Source organism: Chenopodium quinoa, unplaced genomic scaffold (assembly GCF_001683475.1).
Source record: "Chenopodium quinoa cultivar QQ74 unplaced genomic scaffold, ASM168347v1, whole genome shotgun sequence".
In the NCBI taxonomy this organism is placed as follows: Eukaryota; Viridiplantae; Streptophyta; class Magnoliopsida; order Caryophyllales; family Amaranthaceae; genus Chenopodium; species Chenopodium quinoa.
Genome location: NW_018744996.1, coordinates 2,166,410 through 2,178,253, shown reverse-complemented (window position 1 = coordinate 2,178,253; position 11,844 = coordinate 2,166,410). Strand labels below are relative to the sequence as shown.

The following is an 11,844-nucleotide window of genomic DNA, read 5'->3' as shown; positions in this document are numbered from 1 at the left end:
AATAATCAGTCACATTCCTATTTAAAATGTCATGATCGACCATGGTTTAAATGTTTAAGTCATTTCATTATTTAAATATCAAGATTATTAGCGTCTCTACTTGACTAATATACATTCATGTAGAATTGTAGAGTGGTCATATAATACTCATCAATCATTAATTAATACAACTAGTCCTTCGTGTGCACAAAAAATAAATAAATAAAATCATTAATTACGCTACTCCACCCACTACCAGTCTACCACTACTCTTTCCATGGTGGGACATTAATATTTCTTTAAAATTACATAATCGATCTGAGAATTTTTTTGGGGTAATTTCCTAATTGATTAGGTATTTTTTTTTTGATTATCTTTCCGTAAACCTATTTGAAATTGACCTAAAAATTTTGAAAATAATTTTTTGGTTTAATTTTTGGGTTTAATTTCAAATAGTTTTAAGGAGAACACACAAAATAAATAAATAAATAAAACTAATTACCTCAAAACAAAGACTGAGAAAGGATTTGCGATCGTTTGTTATTAGACTTCTTGGATCTTTTGTGTTTCTTTCGATCCAGCAGCATTGATATTCATGTTCCTTTCCATGTTTTCCAATGAACTAGACAAGCTTTTGTGAGAAAATGGATGAGTTCAATCGTATCTATCACAATCATGAAGCATCTCAATTTAAAGTTTGTAACACATTGTTCTTGGGTTAGACCAACCATACCGGATTTGGTGAAACGATGATGGAACATATAAGCTTGTTTGCATTCATCTTGCTAAAAAATCGGTTGAAGGTGGTGGTCATGGTGATGAAAAGGAGGAGCAAATGGAAGGGGTAGTTATAATTTCATGTAATTTGCTAATATATAAATAATTTTAATGTAATTTGTTTCATTATGATTTAATTTGAACCCACTTATAAAAAAATATTATATTCGCCACTAAATTAAATGCCTGATCACAGTTGAATCAAGGTGGTGATCAACTGATCATGATGATGAGGATGAGGAGAATAATATTACCGATAAAAAGGAGGGGAATATGGTACCTCTACAGTCACGTACACACTCTAAAATATCTACAGTCAGCTAAAGTTAAAGTTAAATCATAAAAGGTAGCAAACACAAATTTTATTCTTAAGCAATTACTTGCGTACATATAAAGGCCTTAAAATACGTAAAAAAAAAACTAATACTAATAAGTCTAATCTTAAGTTAACAACTTTTTAACTTGTGCCAAAAATATAAAAAACATGAATAAGTTATTGGACAATGTACCACGATTTACTCCACTACACTATACAAACTTACTAGTTCTAACTACAATACTACTAAGTTGCTACTATTATCTAAGAGAATAATTAGCCATTAACAATTGACTAATTTAATTAATAACTATTAACATTTTGAAGCATTTTTACTAACACACCCCATGTTTCAAATTTGTAAATATTGAAGCACATCTTTTTAAATTTGTGATGCACGTCTCATCACCTTCAAGTTTTACTTGTTGATGCACTTCTCACCCACAACTATTAAATAGATTCTCTTCCCAAGCATTTATGCTATGGTCTATTGCTCTTCACCTTTGGACTTACAATTCTTTCCCATATGCTCAAATTTTTGACAATTAAAATACTTAGGTTTTCCCTTATACTAACATTTTTTTCCTCGTGACCAATTTTGTGACAAATTTTGCATTGAAGGGACTTGCCTTTCCTCCTTTTATAAGGAGACTTTGCTAGAAAAGGTTTTTCACTTTTGTTTTTACCATTTTCATTTCATGGACCTCCTTTGATCCACTGCATGTAGGGAATTGATCAACTCCAAAATTGTCAACTTTGAAAAATCGTTAGTATCTTCAATCGAAGAAAGTTTAGCTTCATACCTTTCGGAAGATTAACAAGAAGTTTGTCCACTACTCTTTGATTGTCAAATTCTCCACCAAGTAATTTGCTTTGTTTGCAATGGACATTAACCGACTCCCGTATTTCTTGACACCTTCACAACCTTTCATCCCCATCATTTCAAACTCTCTTTTAAGGTTCAAAATTTGCATAAGTTTGATGGTTTCCTTCATACTCCTCCTTAATCTTTTCCCATGCTTCTTTAGGAGTATCACAACTCATAATAGTTGTGAAGATTCATTCTGACACTACCGAATGTAGACATGAGAGTGCCTTTGCTATTTTTGCCATATCCCATCATATTTTTTTGGATTGGGCTACGGTTGGATTTTGTGAAAAGGAATTGGATAAGCATTACTCTCAATTGCTTCCCACAAACTTATGGCTTTCAAATATGATTTCATTTTAATAGCCCACATATTATAATTATCTCCTTTGAATATGGGAATGAAAAGTGAAAAATTGTTTGGGGTAGACATTAGATACCAAACCCTAATCTCACGATTTTTAATCTCACAAACCCTAAGGATCAAATGACTCTTGATACCAATTTTGTTGGTGAAAAGATAAATGTAGATAGAGAATGTTAATTCATAGAGGCTAGAAAATACAAATTGTATTCTTAAGCTATTAAACATATAAAGGCCTTAAAATAGGCAGAAAACTAATCTTAAGCCTAATCTTAAGTTGTTATTTGAAACATGAATATAGGAAACATGAATATGCTGTTATTAGTGCTCCAAAACTAGTGGAACTTTAGTTGCATATTATTTTCCCAAGTGTCAGGAAAAAAAAAAAAAAAAGTCAAAGTATTTGAGTTAGTGGTGGAGTGTTTGTTACCCACTTGTTTGTTATTTCGTATGGAGTAGTTTATAGCTTTGTTAGTTTTTTAGAGTTGAAAGCCTATTTATATGGGCCTAGCTTAGTATCCTCTTCCCTAACCTCTATATAGTGCTAAATGCTCTTGTAATCCATTTTCTTCATATCACTTTTACTAGCTAGTCATACTTTTTCTTTATTTTTTTTTTTGGTATCCTTTGTCTTCTTTATATATCCCCATAGTCCCGACTTTCAACATGATAAACTTCTAGTATTTCATATATACAGAATTAATTATAAATTTTAATAAATATCCTATTACCTATTTTTATTTCCATCATAAAATTCGTTTTTAAAATTTATAAAATAAGATCCATTTATAATATATTGAATTTATTAAAAAAAATGATAGAGAATCAGTAAATATAAATTTTAATTAGTAAAAATAGTTTTAGTTTGGTAAAATACTTTAAGTTCGGTAAAAATAATTTAAGTTCAATAAAAATAATTTCAAGTCAATAATAACATAGATATCTATTTACCAACGTGGTCAATTGATCGAATTTTTTGAGGGCATAAACTAAGTTTTACTGGAATTTGTAATATACACTTGGGTGCACCGTACAACCAACTAACTCAAGGTTAGATTTTGCTCTTCATTTGATGATTAAATGAAAAACAATTATCAAAATGAAAGCAAAATACTTATGGGTATACGGTGCACCCGGGTGTATATAACAATCTCTCTAACGTGTACTTCTGCCTATGTGTGAGGATTCCCTTAGCATCTCCTGCTCTCAAAGTCTCAAGCTTTGACATGTGTAAGTGGACTACTTGACATGTGAGAAGTGTTCTTTCAACATGATTCTTATCCAGGAAGAACTGAGAAATACCAAGTAATTTTATGGTATATTGGGATAATCTACTAAAAAGATGTTGAATTGTTTATTTTAATTCATGGTTTTGGACGGTAACATATTACTTTTATTTGTAGATTGTATATTGAAAAACACTATATTAATTAACATTGAAATCAGCGTTTAGCTGCTTTCATTTGTAGATTGTATATTAAAAAACAATATAGTAATGTTTTAGGTTGTTTTATATCTAAGGTAGTAAGGTTAATCATTATTGTCTTTTACCTTAAGGGCTTATTTGACATCGTTTATTGTTTTTAGTTTTCTGTTTTTTTTTTTAAAACAAAAAACCAAAAACAGGAAACAAGAAAAGGATGTTTTCATATTTCTGTTGTCAGTTTTTAAAATTATCATAATTTCAACAAGTTTGACTAATTTTTGATTTATTATATGATATATATCATATGATTTTGAAAAATAAAAAACCAAAACACAGAAAACTACAGCGATGTCAAACGAACTCTTAGTTTAAGATTTTGTTAGAGTACATAAATCCAATTATCCCAACAAGTGCTTGCTAAACTTAAATCTCATTCAACCACATCATTGATGACAACCTAAAGTTTGAATACTCAATCATGCATGCATGCTACTTTCGCTAAGAGTTTCATGATCATTTAGGAATAATAATATCTAGAATTCTAGATACCTTCAATTGGAGGAGGAAACTAGAAAAGTGTATGTGAAGAGCGAAATCCCTTACTAGGCCTGGTATGGGCCTTGGCCCAGTTCATGACTTCAGAGTTTTTAACATGGTTTATTTGATTTGATTTAGCTGGTCTAGTAACATGGACAAGCCCATATATATATATAAAATCCAAATTATACTTGTTGTAGTTGATTAAGATATTTCAATAGGATCCTTGAAAAAAAAAATAAAAAAAATTGAATTCGACCAAATTAATGTTTATTAAAGTTGACAAAATTAATGTAGCTAATTTAGCATTAATGCAATTGCAAAGTTATTAAGATTTATATACTAACCTTGCACTAGTTTAAATATAAAAAATATTAAATAAGTGATTATATAAATGAAAAATTATCCGCAATAACACCAACTATGTGTAAGGTTCATACAACAGCATAAACCATTACCAACAACACAAATTTCAACAAGCGTGTAGGCAATGACATAAATTACATCATTGAAGCATAAATAATAATAAAAAAATGAATATCACCCTTTGACATATAAATTTTTTTCATACTTATTCCTAGGAGCAATGCATAGGGGAGGGAAGAGGAAAATTGAATTTCTCTTGATTATATTACGTTCGATGATTTCCTAAAAAAAAAAAAAAAATTAAAAAAAAATAAAAATTGATGAGATTCGACTAGTGGCCTCAAGCCTATAATTCAAAAGTGTTAATCAACTATTTTAAACTTCTATCTCAAGTGGTCTACTTTTACGTATAAGTGAAGAAAGATCAATCTACTGGGCTGCTGGCAGCAGAAGTATGATGTCTCAGATCAATAGTTCAAAAAATTACAAAGCCGAAACTCATGTTACATGATAATGGCAAGATAAGTCAGTATCGACAAAAATCAGGAATGCTGTTATACCTATGGACGGCACTTCATGTAGTGCCTCTGCTGCTCTCAAGTTTCAACTCTTCAATTAAAGCAACTATGGCAGCCTATCCCCTTCTTCACTAGGAAGTTCTGATGAAAAAACGAAGAAATTACTCACTTTTTACACTTGTGACATTGCAGCTCCCTTTGTCTACAGAAACTTTTAGCTTTTGACCTCGCAAGCCATTCCAGAATGCAGCTGCATTCACCACTTTCTTGCCTGGGAGCTGAACTTCTAGAACCTGCATTACCATAATGTTCTCTGCTTTAATTATCAATGAATATATTAGGAAATTTTTGATTAAATCCAATACCATATTTTAGGAAATGTGACAGTATTTCCAGTCGGCCCAAATTCATATACATGACTATATTAATATTTATACGAAAGGAGTTCAAAAGAAAACTATGGGGCATACACACAAACATTAGTGATCATCCTTATACATTAAAGCATTAGAGATTCTTATCTTGACCAATATTGGATATGGCAATTTGGCATACCCCACAACAGATACCTCCTGCAACCGAAGGAAAGGAAAAGGCATAGCTAATTCTAAAAAAAAAACTGAAGAATCAAATACTCTGACCTCCAAAGCTGTGCCTCCACCACAAGTAAAGATCAATGCACCATTTCTGAAAGCAACATAATCTGCCTCAGCATTCTGAGCGTTGGAAACTTTTGTTGAAATTATTTTTAACTCTAAAACATTCTCTTGAGCATGTGCTGCATCCACAACTAGAAATCTAGCTCGAGTTCCAGGCCAACCTGCAAATGCCCGTACCTAAAAATGTCGTCATGATTGACTCAAATCATATAAGAGTGTAAAAGAGTACTACCTTATTATGCAGGACAGTAGCGTCTTGATCAAACGATAGCCATGATTCTTCGGGAGTAATCTGCACAAAGTTATCAGTTTATCACCTCTTAACTCAGCTTGCACGGAGAAAAGATCCCCAGCATAGCATATTATAAAGTAACTGAATAAATACCTTTGGAGCTAAGGTAGCTTTAGAATCATCTTGAGGTTGTGCTTTAGTTCTTGCTGTTCCGTCAATTATTGAAGGAAGCTCGTGCAACAAAAGTTTTGAGCCTATAAAGCATAATACCATAGCATCAGAAATGTACTTGCTTTTGGGTTGAGAAAAATTTGTTTACTCAGTCTTGTATGAAAAGGATAGAGACAACATTTGCAAAATGTACGGAGTACAATAATTTAAGATACCATCCACTCTGTCAAAAGCACCAAATCCTCTTTTTTTCAAATTTAACTTTTCATCATCTAGCATACATATAATTACATTGCATCAAACTTAATCCTGGTTTAACAATGTAATTATATGTATGCTAGATGATGAAAAGTTAAATTTGAAAAAAAGAGGATTCGGGAACAACAATATCCCAGTCAACATCAATTTGAGTTCAAGTTATAATTCCATACTTCCATATAAGTTACTTGTGCAGAAATGAAGCACCTATTTCACAATACAACTTTACATTACGCATAACATGTACAATATATAAAGTTGCAAACCAGGGACAGCTGAGATCAATAACAGCTCAAGTCAAGGCTAACATATCAGCTATTTAACCAAGAAAACAGAAATTTTGCAGCAAGTAGTTGATATATAAAAGAAGTTGACAGCTGACACACCAAGATCAAAGAGAAAATCCAGTAAATCTGGTGCCTGCATGCAAATTGGTGAAAGTATATTAGTTAGACAATTGTGCTCACTGCGACCTACATTTGATTGAAAACTATATACACCATGTTACTAAATTTAGAGCAAACAGAAAAACATTATGGTATCTACAACAAACCATTTTGTCTAACAAGACTTCAGAGCTACAAGATAATTCTTGATGCAAATAAAAAATTATGATACATCCACTCCTTAGTAATTTCACTTTCTTAATAATCTATATATAGACTCAGGTTCTACATACAACTCCAAATCAATAATTGAGTTTCATGATAAGTATATGTACCTTAATATTGTCATCCACACCAACTTTTTGAGATGCAATGATAGGTCCAGCATCCAGTGCTCTAACAGTGAATGCTAATGAAACTCCAGTTTCCCTAACACCATCCTGGATAAAATTGAAACACCCAAGCATATATATATTAAAAATATGCATGCATGAAGGTAAATAGTAAAGATCTAATAAATCATTTTAACCTGCAATGCTCTTTGAACAGGAGCAGCACCACGATAAAGGGGCAGCAAACTTGGGTGTATATTTACTGTGCCTATACATGTGCAGAAACAACAGAGAAAGTATTGGGTTGAGAACTGGAGAGGGGAAAATGAGTGGAAATAAAAATAAAATAAAAATTAAAAAAAAAAAAAAGAAAAGAAAAGATAAAAATCATAGTGATTCCATTCTCATCTATTAACTAGGAAATTGATGCTATCATCTCAGTAAGGTGCTCTATTGCTATGGTCACATAATCAATGGGATACAAATATTTGAGGGACTGTAAAGGGATTGACGTACCAACCTTGCTTTGGAATGTTTAGAAACTTGTTGGATAGAATATTCCCATACGCTGCTGTAATACAAAGTTCAGGTTCCAAGGCTCTAAGATTGGCCAAAAACCATTCCTGGGTAATATGAGTACATAAAATGATCAACTCAATCATTGCTTACCTAACAATATTAGAGCTACAAAGAGGATATTACAGAAATTGTCACTGCTTAAGATAATTTAATAAGCATCTACAAGAAGTAGCCTTTCTGGAATCCAACAGCATTGACAATGGACCAGTTATGGTTCCTGAGGCAAGGTGTGGGGAGGTCTACAAGAAATCCTAGTACCTTGACACTAACCATATAATACAAGAGAAGCTACTCTTGAAAATCCTGTAGCCTTTTCTGTTTCAGAACTATGAATTTTATACCTAATAGTTGGTGAGATTGAAGCTGATAGAATCTCAGCGTATACCATTTTGCAGTCCACCTATGATGGATATGGGTCGAATTCAATAGTATAAAACAAATTTCACTATGCATAAGTACTTATGCCCCAAAGTCAATCAAAGCACAACATTTGTTTATCATGTTACAAGGTAGCACATGGGAGTATGGGACATGATCTCCCTGATGGTGCAGTCTATCGTACATATAACAGGCTCACAACATTTCTTGCATATTTCATTCGTTATTAGAAACCAAGGCATATAATTTAAATCTTGAAACAAACTATTGCAAAATCCTACGCATAAGCTTCATCTAGTAGACACAATTATAGTTCCCTAGTAACTCTAAAGTCACCATATACAGCACAATAATATCAACATAATATTTTACAATAAAAGCATAATTTGGAGTGACCAAGCCACGGTTATCACCTCATTTGCACGCTCGGGTGTGAAAATGAGATCAGAAGAGAAACCCCTTTCAAGGGCATGTTGTGCAACAGCAGAAGGCAAGACCTTTCTGCCTCTATTTCTCTGAGATGGAGGTTGGGTGACAATAGCTGCAACCTAAATCACAAATATTCACAAGTAATTTGAATCAATGATCCAACCAGCATGACAATACAGGAACTGAAATGTAACGGCACCACATTCTCGAGGGCATAATTACATGAAGGATTATCCATTAGCCTCATTTTCAGACAATTTTCTTCTTAAAGTTTTATGAATCTAGTAAACAGTACATGCTCTCAAAAGCAAATATGTTATAACAAAACAATGAAAGACAACATCAACTTCCAAACCACAACTAAAGTACGCCCAAAGGGATCATGACCTTAGCGACTTAGCCAGCAATAGCAAAGACACTTTTGAAGTTTCTACTTTCTAGTCACTAAAAATTGAGGAATAACAAATAATTTTAAGAAAAAAATACATGTTTACATTGTTCACAACTTCTGCTTAGGAAGGGACATAAACAATGTTGTCAAGAAAGTAAGGAAGAAATTTGCACAACGGATTTCCTAATTCCGTTCAAAGGCAAGTAGGTTATATCTTAATTCACCCAATCACCCACTTCAAAAACAATCCTTAATTAATACCCATTTCAATAATGGATCAATAAGACCAGTTGGGGTAAAAGAAAGGGGGGCAAAGTCTTCAATTGATTACACAAAAATAATTTTTCTCCTTAAAGGGAAGGGGAGGTTGGGGAATTAAAAAAATAATCCATCTTCCTCTAAACAAAATTGGCATGGAAAAACTAGCATGGGAAATATGTAAGGTCCTATCCTACTTACAAACATTCATAGAAATTACATTACTAATTTTGAAAAGACTCTTGTATTTGGAATAGCATATTATAAGGATGAATTATTCTAGCCAATGATTGTCATGAGGGAGTATGTAAGACGACATACCTCACAGGGTGAGAATGTGGAAAGTGTACATACTGAGGAAAGAATTAAGTCTTTATTGAATAATTGATTCTCCTAGATATACCAAGTTCAATCATAATAAGATAAAATATAATTCACACACCAAGGCTTATAGTGCAGTCAAGGCTTATTGCCCCACACCTACATGCCTGTAGGGTCGGTTTAAAGGACTCATGCATCAAAGCAATCAGCGTGTGAAAATACATGTTTGAAACAATGGCCGGCTTAATTGGGGGTATCAAGTCACGGGTTCATACAAATATTAGGATTAGGGCCTTCCTTAGAGCCCCCTCTTCCCTTTCCTTAATTCTAAGATACAGAAGATTAGGACCAAGCATGTAATAGAAGGTTCAGCGTTCCCCACTCTTTTATCACTACAAAAAAACGCCACTGCTCTTACAAGAGAATTCGTTGTATCAAAAAACATATGTAAATCATTACCACTTATTCAAGCTCCTATACACTATATTAATGTTGATGTTAATGCTTCTCATACAAAACGTGACTAATTTAAGGCAGGGTTGACAGGTGATTAGCACCAACTTAGAGTCTTGGATTAAAGGTTTCAGTTTTCAAGAATGTTTTAAAATTCTGATTGCAAGAACACAATGAACTAATTAAATTAGAAAGTTGAAACAAGGGAAGATAATCACTAGACATACACAACAGCTCATGAATTAATGTAGAAATCTCAATGCAATCATAACACATTTCCATGTCTTCCACCAAATGCTCAATTGCTACAACAATCATAACCCCAACTCCAATTGCAATCCATAATACACAACTGTTTCAAAATATACAAAATCACTAATTTCCCACAATGTAAATCAATCAAGTCATAACATAGAGAAAATCATTACAAAAACAAGAAAAAAAAAAAACCCACCAAAAATGAAATGATTAAAATTGGAAAACCAACCTCAAAAGATGAGTCTTGGGACTGGGATGCATTAAAAAGAGCATCTAGAATCTTGGCAGAAACCTGAGGAGAACCCAAGAAAACAAGAGGCTTCCTTTTGTTATTCAAGGATGATGAACAACGAGGATTGCTCAAGGTTGCGCGACAGATGCTGCGTCTCAGCAACATCGTTGAAGTGTTGTTCATTCTTTACTCTCTTTCCTTAAATTGATGGCCTGTGTTACCCAACAGAGGTTCTATCTCCATTGAAGAGAAATTGACGTGATAAAGACAAAATACGGAGTAAAGAACAGTTTTATGAAATTACGAGGCAGCCCCAGTTTATCATATCTAGTGACAATTTCGTAAATAAATCAACATAAAATTAAGAGATGAATACTTCTTTTCTGTCCTTGGCCTCGGCCTCTTGATGCAAGCAGCAAGTGTGCGACTTTCTCCTGCTCCCAGAACCTGGAAATTTTGCAAATTCATCCATCTATACAATAATACTTTGATATGGTTGTTGTAAATTTCCCTTGCCACATACATTTGGTCCATCTATATAATACTGTCTGTAATCAAACAAACAAATAAGCAAACATACTACATCCGTTTTATATTGAGTGAAGTATAAATGTGGGCACTAAACTTTGCTATTTGTTGCAGATTGCGTACTCACCTTTCACTTGTTGCAGATTGCATACTAAACTTTGTACTCAACTTTTTTTACCTATTGTACCAGGTTATGGAATTAATAACTAATTTTTTTTACCTGTTGTACCAGGTTATGGAATTAAAAATAATAATAATAATAATAATAATAATAATAATAATAATAATAATAATAATAATAATAATAATAATTCTTTTTTTTTCAAATACCTTGAAGTCTAAGTTGAAGTTGTGGTAGATCAGATTTATTTTATACCTAGGATTTTAATGGAAAGTTCTTATATGATACAAAATCCGGTATACTATCAAAACAAACTATGAGAGATTACAATGTCAAGGATTAGTTCAGATTATAATGTCCAGGATTAGTTCAGATTCTAACGTCAAGGATTAGTTCAGATTTTTTTTTTTTTTTTTTTAGCTTTAAAAAATAAATAATTCTTGAATGCAAAACAAATTTTTTTTTCCACAAGTTATGTTGTATTCACATATACATACTTCCAGTGGTATGATTTCTTTGTTTTTTGGGCAAGGTGTGAAATTATAATGTCAAGGATTAGTTCAGATTAATTGTGGGCTACTTTTTTTTGCCAAATTTGCTCAGAAATCTGGGTAAAATCCTTCTCAACTCCAAAATCAAAGCCTTTATCTAATCTTACATGCTTTCTTTCCAAATTCGATATCTGGGTTTTAGCATACCAGCGTTCT

At 32.5% G+C, this 11,844-nt stretch overlaps 1 protein-coding gene across 1 annotated transcript; it reads right to left on the bottom strand.

Annotated features, from left to right (window-relative positions):
- Window positions 1-5,034: 5,034 nt before the first annotated feature.
- Window positions 5,035-11,141, bottom strand: LOC110707292 (methionyl-tRNA formyltransferase-like). Its single transcript, XM_021885309.1, has 10 exons — window positions 10,486-11,141; window positions 8,560-8,694; window positions 7,710-7,812; window positions 7,387-7,457; window positions 7,193-7,297; window positions 6,858-6,891; window positions 6,196-6,296; window positions 6,043-6,102; window positions 5,793-5,987; window positions 5,035-5,444 (listed from the first exon to the last, which is right to left on the bottom strand). The coding sequence occupies exons 1-10, from the start codon at window positions 10,669-10,671 to the stop codon at window positions 5,313-5,315; spliced, it is 1,122 nt and encodes a 373-aa protein (XP_021741001.1). The 5' UTR covers window positions 10,672-11,141; the 3' UTR covers window positions 5,035-5,312.
- Window positions 11,142-11,844: the final 703 nt, after the last annotated feature.